The 18914-nt window shown below is 38.7% G+C and overlaps 1 protein-coding gene across 12 annotated transcripts in view; it reads left to right on the top strand.

Moving 5' to 3' along the window:
* Window positions 1–17963, top strand: part of AFDN (afadin, adherens junction formation factor) — a gene marked incomplete at its 3' end in the record, with an annotated part of 129483 nt that extends 111520 nt beyond the window's left edge. For 3 of the 12 annotated variants that reach the window (XM_084284797.1, XM_084284798.1, XM_084284796.1), the window contains 6 exons: window positions 1180–2202; window positions 4029–4064; window positions 8438–8572; window positions 10474–10762; window positions 15151–15235; window positions 15854–17963. In XM_084284797.1, the coding sequence (XP_084140923.1) occupies window positions 1180–2202; window positions 4029–4064; window positions 8438–8572; window positions 10474–10762; window positions 15151–15235; window positions 15854–15998 (1713 nt within the window). Of the gene's footprint in view, window positions 1–1179; window positions 2203–4028; window positions 4065–8437; window positions 8573–10473; window positions 11053–15150; window positions 15236–15853 lie in introns of those variants that run through there. The other 9 variants (XM_084284802.1, XM_084284800.1, XM_084284794.1 and 6 more) reach the window with 5 other exon arrangements.
* Between the last annotated feature and the right edge of the window lie 951 nt (window positions 17964–18914).

Genomic DNA, 18914 nt, shown 5'->3' with positions numbered 1-18914 from the left:
GCTCCCTACAAGCATCGGAAGCAATTTATCCCCACCGTGCAATACTTCTCTTAAGGTGAAATTAGAGGAAGATAGATTTAATAAATAAATAAAATCCGTTAAATCTTTACAGTGAAAGCTGGGCTTGTAAAAGCTGCCATAAGCTACTGACTGATGTGAAACGCCTGTTTTCTGTTCTGAACGCATTAGCAAACTGTTTGCTTAGGTGCATCTTTACAGCAAATCTAACACAAATAGCTGTGTGTTCAGATCTGCTGGACTAATAGAGCATAAAAAATACACTTGTTCATCTCAAAGAAGGCATTCTTTTGAGGTCACAGTTAGGGTCATTGATGGAGGAAAAAGAAAAGGAGTTTGCTTTGTTAGTCTTCTCTCAGTTGTTGATAATTGGTACATTATGTGTTCAGTGCTTAGTACTTCCTAACATTCAGAGCATGAATATTTGCTTCAAGAAAATCATTAACAGATTTGATAAGCCTAATTTATGGCCCAGTGTTCCCTTTCAGGAGGTAGTACAGTGCAGCAAGACCTCAAGCTCAAATACCAAAAAGACTTGGTGGTTGACACACTAAAAGTGATAAAAGCACAGCCCAAAGTCCATGCCCCAAGCGCAGGTAGAACTAGATGTGACTGCCCATATTCCACACCCGTGAATGACTGTCATAGTGAGAGCTTCCAGCTGGGTCATCTCCCTTATTAACACAGGAGGGTGGGCAGAGGCTCCCTTGTCTTTCTGTCTGTCCTCCCAATAGGAAAAGCGTTCATCAAGCCAGCTGAAGCCTGAATGGCAGAGCTGGTGTGCTGGAGCTGCTGAACAAGCTGCCAGGACTCTTCTGTGGGGTACGAGGGGGTGTCAGGGAGAGGCCTGAGAAACTGTGAGAGCTGGGGAAGTTTTTGGCTTAAGCTCCATTTTGCATTCGTCCTTCCTCCCAGTCCAGGTTTCCAGTCATTTGAGAGGTTGCAAAATCTTCTATCACTTGTATGAGCTAAAAGGATTGAGAAGAGTGTTTTATTGTTGGTTTTGGGAAACTCACTGGGCATGGAAATGCTGAACTTCACTAAAAGCAATTACCTTCAGCAATAAGAATGCAGCTCGTGAGCCATCTAGGCTTTTAGGATTTGAAATATGTTTTAATATAGAAAGACCATGAAATTGATGCTTTGTTTAATTTTTTCCAGCGCGTGGCTCGTTCCCAGGAAGAACTCCGAGATAAAGTTTTCCAGCCAGACAGGAATCGCTTGGAAGTTGTTATACGGAAGGACGTGGAGTACATCGATCGGAAGTCAGACAGCGATCAGTGGATGAATTCATCTGTGGATTCCAGCACCTCTAGCCAAGAACACCTGAACCATTCATCCAAACCCGTTTCGCCTGGTTCTTGTTTAACTAAAAGTGGACCTGGCCGTTGGAAAACTCCGGCTACGAGCCAGCCCACTCCAGTGGCCATTTCCCAGCCCATCAGAACAGATCTTCCTCCGCCACCGCCACCTCCTCCAGTGCATTATGCAGCTGAATTTGATGAACCACAAATGGATTTGCCTCTGCCTCCCCCTCCTCTGCCAAATCAGATAGGAACACAAGCGTCTTCCCAGGTGGCTGCTGCTGAACGTAAAAAAAGAGAAGAGCATCAGAGGTGGTATGAAAAGGAAAAGGCACGCTTGGAAGAAGAACGAGAAAGGAAGCGTCGTGAGCAGGAGAGAAAGCTGGGCCAAATGCGTTCTCAGCCCCTAATTCCTGCTCAGCCCGTGGTTCCTCCTGTTTCCCTCCAACAAGTGAAATCGGAAAAGCCTTCAACTTTGCAGAGGCCTCAAGAAACAGTCATTCGAGAGCTGCAGCCACAGCAGCAGCCTCGGACTATTGAGCGGAGAGATCTTCAGTACATTACGATCAGCAAGGAAGAACTGTCCTCCAGCGATAGCCTCTCTCCAGATCCCTGGAAACGGGATGCTAAGGAGAAACTGGAGAAGCAGCAACAGATGCACATTGTGGACATGCTGAGCAAAGAGATTCAGGACCTTCAGAACAAGCCTGATCGTACAGCCGAAGAGAATGACCGCCTGCGCAAACTCATGCTGGAGTGGCAGTTCCAAAAGCGGCTCCAGGAGTCAAAGCAAAAGGATGAAGATGATGACGAAGAGGAGGATGATGATGTGGATACTATGCTCATCATGCAGCGACTGGAGGCAGAAAGAAGAGCAAGGGTAAAAGGGGATAATCCTTTCTAGATAAAAGCATAGTACATGTTTATCTCAGCGGGTTCTCTGGATTTGTCTGAGTGTTTTGATGTCCTTATAGGGTAAAGGAGGCTGGAGCTGTCTTGAATGTCCTTGACTTTTAAAATCAGTATAGAAGCCTTCACTAGCTTACAGTGGCTTTACCATTTACGTGATTAACATAGCTACCTATTACAGAATCTAAGTCGGCAGTCAAATTTACTTTTCTGGTTGTGGGTGTAGAAATTTTCCTTGAATAAAGGGATTTTGCTGTGTAGCTGAAGCAAGATTAGAAAGTTAAATATGGGATGGAATTTGCTTACAGGAACGCAAGTAAAAACAATTGAAATTACAAAAATCTGTACAGAATTGGGAACAAGAAAGTGTTTTTTTCTTTTGTTCCTCAAATAGAGTTACCTATAAGAGTTCTTATTTATAGTCTTGTACCTATAAGACATGGAATACCTCCTGTTTCCAGGGAACTGAGGTTCCACTATGTTGGTCCTCTCCACTTAGAGCCTGGGGCGAGAGGCAAACATTACTTCCATGTTTACCACCACCTCAGTGGTGACACCAACAGTGCTGGGTGGAAGCATTAGGCTGAGCCATGTGGTTTTGGGGTGTTGTAACAACTCCTGTACCCTGCCTAGGGCTCCAGCTCAAGTGTACCCAGATTCTGCAGTGTACAGTTTAATCACTATTTGGAAAGGTTTGCTTACCCTACCTTCAGTACCATGAAAGCTCATAATATAAGTAATGAGATAATGCAACTGCATAGTATGATAAAACTTTTATCACTCCACTGGTGGCGGTTGTCTCTCAGAATCTCTTAAATCTATTGTTACTGGGAAGTAATTCCTATAGGAGAATCTGTTTCTCTTTTCTGAATAATAGCACTGATACCAAGTTGCATACCAACAGCTATGCTCTAAAAGGCTTAAAAACTAGCTCTGTAATACACTGTGTTCTGTTTATCTTGAACAGCTGACTTAATTCTGTGATAAGCAGTTTTTACTTGTTGAGAAATGTCTGCATGTGTATTTTGACATTCAGAAATTGCTATCAGCTTGAGTTAGGATTTGAGTTCAGGATTGTTTTGGCAGCTTGATTTCCTAAACTTGCTCTTCTCATGTTTGCTGCAGTCTGCATTGCTTTCCTTTTTTCTTGTGGCTAACTGTTTCTGGTTAAAACAATAGATACCTCAAGCTTGGAAACTGAAGAAAGGAAAGTTTAAATGTATAATTGGCAAACTGATTGTGTTAATAATATGTTATTTGTAGCACATAGGCAGTTATCTGTAGACATAAAAGTTATCCATATAGAACTGCCATTTTTACACACAGTCTTTAACGTTTTACTGTAGCAAAGCTAAGAGAAGTCTTGTGTCATTGATGGAAAGCCAGTTGTGTTGCATTAAATAACTGTCTTCTCTGCAAGTGCTGGATTTAAAATACTATTTGTGCATAAAGGTCTTCCTTCATTTTGGAACATTTTGAAACTAAAAACTACCAGTTTTCTTGAACTGAAATAAAGTTTGCATTTGAGTTGCATTTCGCTGTCTGTACTACATGAGATGCAATAAATAGCATCTCTAGAGAAAACCTGAATTTCGAATGAGTCAAGCAAGTACTGACGTAAGAAATGGATTATTTGATTGTTTGCATTTCTTTATTTCAGGAAGTTGCCAAATTCAGTTCCTTTTTCTAAAGCAGCCAACTTAACAAATAAAAGAAAATGCTTTTAAAATAGAACAAGTCTAACCTATCTTTGTTTTCACTGTGCATCTTTCTTTTTTCCCTTCTTACTACCTGCAGCAGACTGCTGTGCCAGCAATCTCTGTTCTAGATTTGGTATGTTTGTTTCTTTCCCTTTAATATCTCTTTCACGTTTCAATTTCTGATTATTAATAACCATCCTCTGTGCTTTGGATGATGATTTGCCATCTTTGGGTGTTCAAAAAATCGTTTTGATACAATTAACATTAAGTTAATTGTAAGCATGCATTTGAATGTTTCCAGATGTGGTGACTCATTTCCCTGTGTTTCTCTCCTTTTAGATGTTATGTTCTGCTTGCAGGCTTGATTTGTTTGTTGTAGCAGTGCTCTGATATAAAGCTGTGTATTTGATGTTTTGTAATTGTGTTTATAAAATCTACTAAGCAGTTCATACGAACAAATTGTGAGGTAAGATTTCTTCCTTTCTCTCTCCTCCTGTTTAGGCTTTACAAAAGCTCTAGCAACACCATTCCCTTCTGATTTGAAGTGAAACTGTCCTGAGAGCCTACTAATACAGATCATTTAAAGTTTGTTGATAACATAAACTTACATAGCCTGTTATATCAGCTGTCAGGTTCCCATCCTGCCCTGTGATGGCTTAACACGCTTTCTCAGCACATGCTGAAACCTGCTATTTACAGGTGTTAAAATCTTCTCATTAAAGTGAATCGTAAACTCAGAAATTACTTCTGAAGTAATATTTCCAAGTAGGTCATGTAGAAACACAATTACTAAGTTAGCATATTTTATTTTCTTAAATTTCAGTTTCAATTCATGAATACCATTCTCTGTCATCTGAAATATGACAGGCTTTTAAATTGGGCAAGTAACTGCTATGAATTCAGTTAATTCTGTATTTCATTGCTCTTGTTGGAAATGGATATGTGGGGAAAAAAAAAAAAAGCTTTCTGTCTCTGGAAATATATCACTTTCACGGTGCGTTCTCTGTAATTAGTGCCATAGCTTGAAAGAAGGGTAATGCTTGCAAGTCCTGTTAGTATAATTAATCTGTTGTGCTGGAAAAAGCTGTAAATATCACTGCTCAAAATATGGATTCAGATATTAAGCACTTTCAATGTGCATACTTCAGTACCTGTGTCTGAGGTGTTCAGCTTTGTCTCTGTGTGGTATATCAGTGTTAAAGAGGCGAAGCAATGTAAGCTTTGGACAAGCCATGGATTTTTCAGACTCAGTATCTGTCAATATTTGTTTCTTGTTACTGCTCCTGTATTTATTTACTTTTTCGGTTAAGCCTTGGTCTGTGGAGCTGTGACCAGGTAGATAAAGTTCTTTGCCAAGCAGGCTGTAAACTTCTGGACCTTTCTGCTACAGAAGGTTGTGAAGGCAGACAGTATCAGCAGCTTTAAAGGGATTAGACGAATGCATAGGCATCACGCCTGTAAGTAGCTAATCAAAGGATCATTCAAGCGTGTTCCAGCTGACATCCCTGCTACAATGCTGGAGAAATACTAGAGGAATGGACCACAGAAATGGCCAGGCTCACATGCAGCTCTCCTTGCCCTTGTCAGACGCAGAATACTGCACCAAAGGATCAGTGGCCTGAATCAGCAGAGCATTTACAGTGATTGTTAATGTAGCCTTAAAAATAAAAAAGCTAATTCTGAACTAGATTATGTTGAAAGCTGTAACCAGCAAATACCTCTTTTTTTTTTTTTTTTTTTTTTTTTTTTTAATTTCAAACTTTTCAGATTTTCATACTGTTCATATGACTTTCTGGGAGTAGTTGCATCTCTCCTTTGCCATTTCATATACCCGAGAACTTCCTTATTTATAGAAAAACAAGTACACTTCAAAATGCTTGATGCTTTTTTATCTGATGTCTGACATGAGCATTGGCAATATCTATTCTGCTAATTAAATGGCACATAAAAGCAGATGAATCAGTAATGCATGAATTAACAGCTTGCCTAGTGATTGTGTTTTTAAAATCCTTGGGCCACTAACACGTCTAACTCAGCTTTAGTTGTCATAAATAAGCAGGTATAGATGTAAAGTTCATCTGGAGCTTTATTTAAAGCATTCTAAGCAGTGCTTGGAGAAATTCATTTTATTTGGAATGTGAGACTTACTGAACGTGTGCCAGTCCCATGCATATCTTCACATTTCTGATTATCCAGAATCCTCTCTACTTCTCTCCCTGTTATTCTCTGCTGACCCTCAGTTGAGGGCTGTGTAGGGATCTTGAAAACGTGTGAGTTCAGTTTGGGTTGCATGCTGTTGTATGCGACCACCAATGCACATCTTCAAGATCTCTGGCACGCCTTGCCATCCCAGTGCTTCCTGCCTAGGTTTGTGAAAGCTCTGAAGCAAAAACTAGTTTACTAATTGTTGAAGAAATGAAATGTCCCTCTGTGATAGTTGCTGTATTCCCGTTTGTGCCTTGTATATCATTTCTGGCCCTTTTCCTAGGTATTATGTTTAGAATATGTTCCCACTTGGATGGGCTGTCTTCCACAATTATTATGGTCACGTGTTGACATCAGTTCCCACATGGCACCCTGCCCAGTTTTCCTTTCTTTCTTTAGATAAGCTCACAAGAAAATAAAACAAATCAGACCTACTTCCCCTTTAATTTACTGAGAAATATTTTCTTGTTCAAGTACATTTGAGTAGGAGTATTTGCTACTAAGCAAAAAGGTATCCACGCAGTAACTGGGGATCAGTAATTACCGTGTTTAGTTTTTCTGTAAATGGGATTGGGACAGAGTCAAGGAGTTCTCTGCTATTTTTCTACTGTGCAGTTTTTTGCCTTTTTTTTTTTTTTTTTTTTTTTTTTTTTGAGGAAATTGCTTCTCTTCTATGAACTCTTCCAAATTAGTAGCTGTCTTTCCTTTTGACAACGCCATTATCTCCTCTGCTAAAATAATGTCTTTTTAATAAACAAGACTGACAGGGTCTTAATACAAGTAGGCAGTAGGTTAATTACTTTATTCCCTCCTCTACATTATATACTGAGCTTCATCTCCGTGATTTTCAGTTAGGAATTAGAACAGTTTTAGCTCCGAATAAGAGGAGTTTACTCAGAAGTAGCATTCTTGAGTATATGTTTCCCAAACTCCAGCCCAAATTAAATTATTATTTTGTTCTTTAGCTTTCATACTCAAACGCAGTGGTTCTTAAGACTTCAAATTGGAGGGGGTTTTGCTGCAGTTAGCCTGAATAGCTAGTCTAAGATATATACACAGTTGTTTTCAAAATGCTGTTGTATAAGGTCATAAGATCACTGTTCATGTAGCAATTTTCTTACAGCGGAGGTAAATAATTACTAGAAAATTAGTAAAATAAAAAAAAGTTCTTTTTAGAACTGATTATAAAATTAATTTGAAAACCTTGGGACAGTACCTAATACGAAGTTCATAGGCTTTAAAGCACACTTCTTAATTAAAAGGGGGAGGGGGGAGAGACAACTGCATGGAAGTTGTCCTCAAAGTGTTATTCAAACTAAATTTCTCTTACTATCATGATTGCTTTGTGTCTTAAGGCCCTTTCTATGTAAATGTGATTGGACTGTAGAAACAGATCTAGAAGTAGAGAAATAGCAGTGTTAAATAAAGCATGTAGTAAAGTATACCAATCAGTGGAAAAGACCTAATAAAAAAGAAAAAATTACTTTAAAACATATGTCACAGTAAGAAGCAAAGCAGCATGCAGTCCAGTTAGTTTCTATTTCTGAATATTATTGTGCCAGTGAGTACTCTCCATCATGAGCAGATGCTGCTAGCTTAAGAGAACCATGCAAAGTTTAGATTTTTGCTCACTTGTCTCATCTGTGCAGTGTTTATCACAAGCATGCATGAAATAGCATTGTCTGCTGGACGGTTGTTGTTCTTCTGAGCTGTTTAATCTGAATAGTCCAAGATTTCTTTGCCTCGCTCTCTGCTTTTTCCAAAACACATCTGTTGCAGATACAGTGGGAGATTTTATTTATCTCCTGAGACTATTTGCAGACTTGCTGAATGAGCCTGTTACTTTAAATGGATTGACCCTTTGACTAATGAGTCGTGATTTTCCGGTGCTTAAATACTAATCCAAAATGAAAAACCAATTGGCTGCTGGAGTTGGGGGCTGTTGCTTCCAAGTATTTAATTTCACTTTGTGCCTATGAGACTGCTGAAGCAGTCTGGAGCGTGAGCCTTTTGCTAGGGGTTCATATATGAATGCTAAAAACGTCTCTGTTTTTGCTTTTACGTAGTTCTCTGCATCTCTGCATCTCTTCCCCCCCCCCCCCCCCCCTTTTGTTTTGTATAGGGACTTTTAAGGAAAACACTGTAATAAAGCGTGCTTTTAACAGCTGAAAACTGAACGGTATCGGTAGTACAGCATTTCCTATTGAATGAGTTACTTTTAGATGCAAATACTTGTGTTATGGCTTTCTGAGCCACCTTATCTCCGTGAGGGATGGGAAGTTAAAGGTGTGTCTCTGTTAGTTACAGGACGAAGAACGCAGACGGCAGCAGCAGCTGGAAGAGATGCGCAAGCGGGAAGCAGAAGATAGGGCCCGGCAGGAAGAAGAGCGCCGGCAGCAAGAGGAGGAGCGAACCAGGAGAGAGGCTGAAGAAAAGGTTATGGTCTCCTGAGTGCTGCAGGAGTTCTTACGGGCCTCTCCCCTTTTACCTGTCCAGTAACAGCTCTGGGTTTGGGCCATCAGGGGGTTCAATTCACTAGCCTAGCAGTAAGGGTCATGGCCCAAGGCGGCACTTTACCAATACAAAACAAGGTGATTCAATGAACGTGCCATCTGTGGTAGCTACAGGTCAATGGTATTGCAGAAATAATAGAGTAGGCATACCAGCTGGGGGTTTTCAGGAGTAACAAGGACTTGCTTTCAGAGCCTTTTCTAAAAGCTACAGCACAAATCAGTTGTATCTCCTGAATTTCTGTAGCCCCAATCTGACTTCTGGAGTATAATGGTTGAGTTAGTGGTGTTGGGCTTTGCTGTGGCTCGGAGATGGCACTCGAAGTATCTGTGCAGTAACTGCATTAGAGAGAAAAAAATATGAAATACAGGGGAGTGGAGATGAGTACTCCATATTATCGTTCCCATTTCAACTATGGGGGGAGAGGGAACTTCCTTAATTGGTTTCTAGAAAGGAAGAAAACTTTAGCAGAGAAATCACTGTGTAAACAAATAAATTCTAAAAAATCCAGGCTTCTAGATTGCTTGAGAACATCATACATGTAGCTGAGAAGCTTTACTCCTCAAAAACAGGAGGTAAAGCACTTCATAAGACACTTGGGTGATAGGTAAGAAGGAAGGAAGGTGCATCTGGACTCAAGTATGTAAACGTACACTGTAGGAAGAAAAAAATGAGCTTTCTGGCAGAGAAATTGTATCAAAACCAGCCTGTCTTGTTTTTTGACAGTGATGCAATGCTACCAAATGACACGTGGGTAACATGCTTGAAAGGATTTCACTGAGAGATATCGACTAAGATGCTTCTACCAACTCAGAGCTCAGTGCAGTCTGGCCACATTGATGGCTTTAGAGAGTAGTACAAGGAGATGAGTTTCTTGTTTTTGCTGTAGATAAACAAGAGCAGATTTTTTTTTTAATAACTGACTCAGATTGTTGAGCAGATAGAGTGAATATTTTTAAGCACATGGATTAAAAACAAAAAGGAATGCTCAGATATTCCCAGCAGAGGTTATTCGGCGCTTAGACATTTTTTTTGTAACTCATGGTGTCCAAATACACATTTTCATTTATAGTCAAACAAGCTACAGAATAAACCGTGGTATAAATTTACAATGTGACTTAGGCAAGAGCTGAGCAAAATTAAATGCTATAAAGTTTAAAACCAGTAGAAGTCTTAAAATGGAAAATACATAGGAGATATTTCACGGCCATTTAAATAGTCAGCAGCCTTGTATAAGTATCATTAGCATGTTTTTTTTAGAAATGTGGTTTTTTTTAAATGTTTGTTTTAAAAAAGTTCTTTGTAATTGGATTTTTATGTGAAAGTTGATTTCCAGCTGATCATACTCAAAGCTTCATTAGGAGCCATCTATTCCAAGACTGATTAATTGACATTGCATAAGGCTGCAGCAGAATTATAGAGCTCCTTTTTTAAGAGCTTTATTTTTGGTAGTTAATTTTAGTTATTTTCTCTCCCACAGATTCTTTACAGCATTAGTAAATATACTCATTATTAATTGTAGTTACATTTTCAGTAATAAATGCTGGAGTTGCCCGTGGTTCACTCAGGCAATTGCCTTAGTTACCACAGGCAGTGGTAAATGTAGAAATAACAGCAATGCTGTGTTACAGGACAAATGTTGTTTTTTGTTTTTTGTTTTTTTTTTTTTCTAGCAATAAATATTCTTTGAGTTCATATGGATGCATTGCTCATTGCCAAAAAAGGAGACAAAAAAAGATGTTTGTAGCGATGATGGAAAACTTAAATTCCTTAGGCTGAAATGTCTGTCTTACTGTGCTTTTTTTTTTTTTCCTCTGGACTTGCAGAGGCGACAGGAAGAAGAGTATTACAATCGCTTAGAGGCCGAAAGGCGCAGGCAGCATGATGAAGCAGAGCGGAGATTGCTGGAACCTGACGAGCCTGGTCTGTACAGACCTCCACTTCCACGGGAATATGAACTCCCATCCCCAACCCCTTCATCTAACGCTCCTCCTCCCCCACCTCAGCGAAACACCTCTTACCTCAAAACACAGGTCCTCTCCCCTGACACGATTTATACTGCCAAGTTTGTTGCATACAATGATGATGAGGAGGAGGAGGATTCCAATCTAGCAGGTCAGGATAAGTACTCCAGCACAAGAAAATCTTATGGTGACTTTCCTCCTGCCACCCCTAAGCCACAGCAGCCCTCCCGCCAGCCTCGCCCAGTTTCAGATGGCCTCTTTCTTTCCAACTCATTCCAGTCATCTTCAGTCAATGCCAACAGTACTGCTGCCAAAAAAAGCCAGCCCCCGCCCCCACCAAACAAACCGAGTTTCATCCATGCCAGCAGTTCTAAAGGTAGACTCTATGAAATCAGTCTTCTCTACAGAACTATCCTCGTGTCTTCAACTCTGGTGCTGTAGATCGAATCACTTTCTTTGTGATTTTTTTTTCACTTAATCACTATTTTCATAATCACTATTTTCACTATGGTGATCTAACTTAAATCCACTTGTTAATGCCAATCTTCCAATTTTTAATTGTGTTGATCTCTCAAATTTCCTTGTTCCTTACCGCAACTCTTCAAAAGTAAAAATTCATCTTTCGCACACAATGAATTAAAAATTGTTTTAACTGTTACTCAACCAATCCAAAGTACTGTTGGTTTTGGCTTTCACTCTGTATCTTTCAGTGATTTGTTTTGTATGACTGACCATTGGTTACTCAGGGCATCTTGGAAGTATGTCTTTCTTGAACACAGGAATCTTTTTTTCTAATGGGTTCGTGAACAGAGCTATCCTCTGCTTTTGGTTGTGGTACCAGGTTTCTATCTCTTATTTGCGTGTGCAAATGGCTTTAAAATGACCTTTCTAGATAAGGTTCTTAAATGTACAAGCACAAAGAGACATACAGACCATGCAGCAAGTTTAATTCATTCAGCACTATTTCTGTACTTCAGTTTTGTACAGTGCAATTTTCTTGCAGAGAGGGACAAAAATAAATTTAAGCTTAGTGCCTTTTGCCTCACTCCTTCCCTTCCGTTCCACACCCTTATATTTCTTTGCCTCCTCATCTTGTTTCTCTTACAGCTCCAAGTTGCTAACCATAACGGAGTTAAATTTCGAGTGGAGTTCTAGTTGCCAGTAACTTCAGCACCACATTTTATCTGTAGATTATCAGTTTAGCAACACTCATTATTTCAACACTTACCCAGTATAAAGTTCCATGTTAATTTTTGTTGAACCTGCTGTTGTAGGAGAAATCTTACATACTCTACTCTTTGAATATGTGTATGGATGGATCCCACGCTATCTGCAGGTTATGAATATAAGATTTTGTCCTTACTGTCATCTGCTAGCATTTTCCCTATGTTTTTCTTCTGTGTTCTTCTGAAGGGAACGATACCCCTGACGTTCTCCTTGTTTGATCTTCTTACTTGTGTGAGACTTCAATAGCTGTCTTCACAACCAATTCCTGCATGTCAAATCATGCTTCTAAAAAAAGGGTAGAAAGGGTAGTAAGTCACCTGAGAAAGCAAAGGGAGGTGCTTATGCTGGCTTCTAGCTCAATGACTGTCTTGCTGACTAGATTGAAGTCTCAATGACAAATGTGGAAGCCTATGTATGGCACATCCCTGTTTATCTTTATGGCCACCAAATGCATTATGAAAAGTACTTAATTTCTTTGATCAGAGAGATGGTATTCTCTGGTCATAGGGAGCATGCTAGCCACAAAACAGGTTCCATTTATCAGAAGCAATTCTAATCCAGCTACAGCAGGGTATGAATATGATTTAGGATATGTATGAGACTATACAGGTATACAGTGCTCTCAGTTTCCTGCTTACATCCTTTTCAACTGAGGCTGAAGTTATTTTCCAGCAAGGTATCCTGTCCTTCACAAGACAAATTAGCTTCTGATGCAGACTGCTTCCAGTATCAAAAAAAGGCTCTGCACAGCCATTTGTAGCTTTAATATTCATGAAGCATCTGTAGTTTAGCTCAGCTCTACTTATTGCCCAACTGATACAGTTGATGCTTACCAGTTTCACTGTCTGGGGTCAGTACAGCACCGAAGTTGCATAAAAAACATCCATGCTGTTACTCATTTAAAGAGGGGAGTAAAACAAAAAGTACCCTGGTATTGCATGTGAGACCTCTTGATGTAGTAGTCCCTATGGATTCCACAAGCCCATCAGTCTCCCCTCTCTTGATCTATCAAGAGTTCCAAGCCTTAAAAGAAGGTGAGGAAAAGTTTTTGCTTTTCAGTGTGCTGTCATTAGACAGGACCATAAGTAGACACACTGTGTGGTATCTGCTGTGTGTACATTACAAATGCAGATACTTCAGTTCCACATGCGTATAATGCATGCATGCCTATTGATAAACCCACAGCCAGTGCTCTCGTATCTTCATTTTATATTAGAAGTAGTTCAGCTTTTAAACTCCTTACATGGCACAGAATTATTGAGTTATAATTAAAGAACAACAAGAAATATACAGAGAAGGTTCTCTTTAAAAAGCTATGGCCATCTACGTTGCCAGCTTGCCTTTGGGAATATGCTGAAACAGGCTTCTGAAGAGGAACTTCTGTACTGGATGTCTATACTGAATTTTTCTTCTTTCAAATTACTTTCTTTTTCTAGAAATTCTTACTTGAAACAGACTTGAGTGTAAAATGTGCCTTCTGTCACAACACAGGCTTCCAAAGGCCCTTTCTTCCCTTCCTAGTTTGGCACTTCGAAGGCTGTACATGCCATAAATTAAGTAACTATAGAGCCATCCATCACTAGCTGTCACCACCACTCTTGCTGCCTTCCATCATCCACAACACAGAATGCCATTTCATATTTTATTGCATTCCCCAATCCTGCTTTCCGTGAAGTTTTATGGAAAAATGAATCTCAGGAAAGTGAAATGTTCGGTGATGTTTTTGTGTGTTCGTTTTTTCCTGGAAAACAATCAGAAGGACAATCTGCAAAGACTTGGTTAGGTTTTTGGTAACAATTAAGGAGAATTGTTGATGACAAGGAGAATATGATGCTTCACCTTTAATAACCTAATTCATAAACCATACAACTAATTCTGAATACTCTTATTTCATAATTTTTAAAATAGCCATGAGAACAGGTTAACTTCACCTGATTGCTCAAGCTTCTCTGAAGACTGCCTGCGTAACGTACAAAGCCGTTTGCACAAAATGCAGAATTCACTGTGCAGTTTACCATCTCCCATCTCACTGACTCTCGTTGCATTCCTGTCCTTTACGGCTTTTCTCTGTTCTGAATGCTAACTCTAGTAAACCACGCTTCTGCAAATTTTGCTCTCGTAACCTTCTTCCACTGGGAACCATTGGCTCTGTCAACTAACCAAAAAAAAAAAAAAAAAAAGACAACACCAAAATCAAAACTGCTGTCAGAAAGTAGGTGGATGTGTGAACCACAACCTGTGGATCCGCTTTTCAAAGTATGGAAGGGTGGTATTCAATGAATGCATATAAGACCCATATCTGAAAGGAGAAAAAAACACCTTCATACACCTGGCATACCTATTTTGACTTGATCTGCTACAAATTTGTAGTGAATAATGTTTAGCCAATAAAATGCTAGCTAAATTTACCTGTCTTCCAGCTTCAAACCATTTCTTTTCTTTTATTACTTCTTTGTAAGAAGTTGCGTACACCAGTGGAAGAAGCAAACATTTCTTTCTGTATGAAAGAAGGTTCACAAGACATAACACGTACAATATTTGAGACCAGAACTGTCTGAAGACAAATCTGGCACTTAATTTTCACTCTTTTCCTGACAGCCATTGAGAATAGGGTCTTGAATGCAGATTAAATTAGTAAATGTTTTGATTGGAAATAAAAGGTTCTGTCTTGTGGCCTTTGAAAAGAATTAATGTAATGTGCAATACCTGTGTGTTAGTTATATCAACTTAAACTAAAGGTGCAGTGCTGAAAGATATTTACTTGAAATTTAAAAAAAAAAAAAAAAAAAAAAAAGAGGGGGGAGCATCTTCTGAGTGATACAGCTAATGCAATCAGACTAAGTCTTTAGTTGAAAGTTCTGATTGCTGAATTGTAAAGGTGCTATATACTAATCATGGCTCACTTTTAGCTTCTTAAAAAGAGCAGCTGCAGCTAACTTACATCCTGTAGAGCTTGTTACAGGACAGTGAAGTGTGTTGCTCTTTCCATCAGTCCCTTTGAACTTTTAATGTCTGTTTTGCTGTAAACCATAATAGGATAAAGACCATGATTAGGTATGTGCTGGATAATCTAGATAAAATGTGTTCTGACTTAAATAAAATCAGGAATAAAAAGTTACAGCTGCTTTGAGGGGGTGATGGAATTCAGTAGTATTGTTTTTAAAACATTCTACAAGTCAGATGACCCTGTAAATTTAATTTCTGAGTCCAAATTGAGATTATTTCTTAAAAGAAGCACTGCACCTTTTTGAAGAAATACAGTGTAGAACTTCTATGTTGTAACTGCTGTCCTTCAACTTCCTTTTTCACAAGGAATAAATTCATACACTGGATCTACAGGAGCAACTGTTGGGGCCCATGAAGTATATCGGGATCCAAGAGACAAAAGATCTAAAAGGTGATATGCAGGAGTCTGTTAAGTGTTAACTTTTATTCCCGTGACGTGGCTAACTTCTGCAGTACTTTCTGTTGTTGTCATTTCTCTGGGGGCTATTGAAGAGTTCTGCAGCTGTCTTGGGTTATAATGAAATGCAAGTAAGGTCTGCGTGAGTTTTTAGATGATCTAAAGTACTACTTTACAAGACCAGATTTCAGTGTTACAACGAAGTAAACATCCATAAGAACTTTATGTTCCAATGCTTTTTCCTAGGCACATGCTGCTGTAGGAAGGCTTGCTAGTTTAGCCATAACAGCAATGCCATGCTAATATAGACAAGAGCCTTTGTGGCACCTGTGCTTCACTTTGGAAATTTAAAAAAAAAAAAAAAAAAAAAAGTAATACCATTCCTGTTTACATGCCAGAATTGGCCATGAGCTGCTTCTGCTAATTTGTCTAAATGACAGCACAATGTCAAAATTAAAGGTTATGCATTGGTAACAAAAACTTGCAGCATGCTAAACTACGCCTCTTTTGCTGTAACCCAAAAAATTACCAGTTAATACGTGTCACTAAGAATTACTATATTTTAAGATATTGTAAATGAGAATTATAACAGATTTTTTTTCCCCTTTCTAGTCAAGATACAGATTTACCTGGAGCACCAGAAAACTTGACGTTCAGGGAACGCCAGCGACTTTTTTCACAGGGTCAAGATGTATCCAATAAAGTAAAAGCTTCTAGGAAACTAATGGAACTGGAAAATGAGTTGAACACAAAATAAGATGAAAGCACCTTATCAGATGTAACTGAAGATCTCTGAATTGAGGGATTGAGATGAGGGGCACTACTAATGAACAGAAAATGAATATTTTCTGAAAGGAGTGACTTTGATTCCTCTATATCTAAGACTGTTAATTTAGAGATGTTGCAATAGCAAGAAAACTGATTACTTTGCCAGGAGCTTGTGGTTTATACAATGAAAGCACTGTAAAATTTTAAAGATATGAATCACGTGAAGGTAACTTTTTTTCTTTTCTGTTTTGGAGGGTTAAGTTCTTGTGCACCAGACCAAGTAGCACTTGTCAAAGATAAGTTCTGTTTCCTGGTGTTTTACAGACACACTTTTTTGTTTTAGCTGCTGAGCAGAGAGAGTGAGAATAGCTTGAACTGCCTAAACTAAACTGTGCACTAGAAATTAGTATTTTAGGTTGTTAGTTAAGGCAACAATATCCGGGCCACCTTAAGACTTTATATGCAAGTTTGACATACTGTATGGTGTTCATACAATGATCAGCGTATCAACACAGGTCTTAATGTTATTTAGTACTGGAATAACACACATTCTGTAGGTAAAGCCTTGGAATCAAACATTTTTACTCTTACATCTTTGTTGGGTCTAAACTGGTTGTGTAGGAATTTGTGTAGTTACGGAAAAGTCTATGTTGATGCATCCCCATTACATGTGCTTCAAATGTTCGAAAATGTGAAGAGGAGAAAAACCTGGGGTATTTTTTCATTAAAAAATACATAAGCAATAGATAGTAGGCTACACTAGTGACCCTAGGACCAAAATGATAGTAACATGTTAAGAACAAGGAATTCCAGTTCCAAGGTTAGCAGAACAGATAAGTATGTTTTCTGAGAAAGGTAGACTAGAAGTTATTAGACAACTAGAAGTGGAATGGTGTTGATCAGTCTGCTATTAGCAGTTCAGCAATATTTTTTTTTTCCTATGGAGAAGTGAACTGGCATATTAAAAAACTGTTGTGTGAAGCATTGAATATACGATGCTGCTGGCTGGGAGCGGGAGTGTTAGTACTCTGCTGGCAGCAAACCATCTCTACTCATGCTGAAGAAGCAGTGCTAGTATGCTCTTCTTTAGTCTAGCTGGCTTTACTAACATCCTGTTACTGTTGTACTGAAAATATTTTTGGCAGTTCAAGCTATTTTTTCACACTGTAATAGCCTTATTTAATTTTAAATTGTTAATCTTTTTCCTCCCATGGTGTCTTCAGCTATGCGTATGTGGCTGATGATGTTGGGAATAAGGACCTCATCAGAGTTTTTCTCATTGTGTGATGTTAAGACAATATATATTGTGATTCCAAACAAATTTTCTATTTGACAAAGCCCTTTACTGGCTTTAGATGATTTTTTTTCCTGTATCATATTGTTCTCTTATAAATATATATTTAGGGAATTGTGCACACTTCCAAATACAAAGGGGTAGACTTTCACTGCCTTAGGAAAGAAATCACTTTTAATAAGAGTTGTATGATAAATAAATGCAAGTTAATGAAAATTGGAGTGTAAATATTTTTTACGTATTTCAGGTTTCTTATTTGAAAGTGTGCTTTTACCGTTTCACCTGTTAAATATGAAGTAGAAGATTAAACTGGTTCAAAGTGTTAATGAAGGATCTGCATGCTTGCTATGTCTGTTAATCAGGAAAAGCAAGCCTCTCCCAATTTATCTTGAGAACACTAGCAGCCTTACAGTGACAAATTTTTCTTTAGGAAAAAAAAAAACACTTATGCTGTGGCTGGATTACTGTTGCTGCTAGAATCTGAAAAAGGCTTAGCGAAATAATAAAAAATAAATAAATTCTATAATCTTCAGTTGAGTGGATTTGGCCGCTATTGGGCATTCGGGTCAAGTGTGAATATGTGTAAAAGTGCTTTTCATATTTGTCTGTGCATTATTATGAAAAACATCAAAACTGCTGTAGTTTCCCATTTCTACTGTATTTCACTTGCAACCTATTTTTAATAAAGTTTGTATTGTATTTAACTTTGCATTAAATGTTTTTTGTATTGTTCATTATTTGACTCTACATACACAGCTGTATTATCATAAACCAAAGTGGCTTTTTAGTGTTTAATGCTCAATGCTCGATCACCTGAAGAAGTGATTTTTTCCAGCTTATCCAGCAATTTATGAAATAGTAAGTATTGGTATGATCAATTATGCAGTCTGGATTATGGTGAACTTTGATCTCTTTATTTAGAATATGGGATAACTTTGTGTCAAAGTCTTTGAAAAAAATACTTAGTTTTGTCTGATGCTGACGTCTAGAGGAGTGGACTCAAATTTGCTGTGTGGTTTTGCATGTGCGTTGAATTGCAGGACTTCAGAATGGTGGTACTCCTGTTGTTGGATTGATAATATTAAATGGCTTGCTTCCTGATGGGAGACAAGTTTAAATTCTGCTTGGGGAATGAGGACAGCAGGAAAAGGCCCCACTGAATGCTGTAGATTCTTGCTGCTGTAGCTGAATGGCCGCTGTGGCCAGGATCAAGAGCCATGCACACCTCTTTCCTGGTGAGTACCTTCATCCTTTGAGTTGTGGTGTCTGCTCTCTGGAATTTTCAAAATTGCTAATGAGGACATTGTGGGGTTTTAGTATGAATGCATATAAAGGCAGGGAACAATCTATAGGAATGACAGAAACCCAAAAGCGCTATTTGGGATGTTGCAAAGAAAGCAAAGCAAAAAGGTTTGTTTGTTTATAATATGAGACTGTAGTCATTGCCAATTGTGTGTCATGCAAACAAACAGTAAATGGGGGGAGTGGTAAGAGTATGGTATGCAACAGTGCTAGCACATTTTCAGTGGGAAAACTCAGTGTTGGAAGTTTTGAGCCTTCCACAGTTGAGGTCAGATTTGCAAAGTGAGCACTACTATGCTGTTAAACAGT

This window comes from Netta rufina, assembly GCF_964035555.1.
Source record: "Netta rufina genome assembly, chromosome: 3".
NCBI lineage: Eukaryota > Metazoa > Chordata > Aves > Anseriformes > Anatidae > Netta > Netta rufina.
Note: the sequence above shows the minus strand (reverse complement) of the source record. Positions and strands in the feature narration are given on the sequence as shown.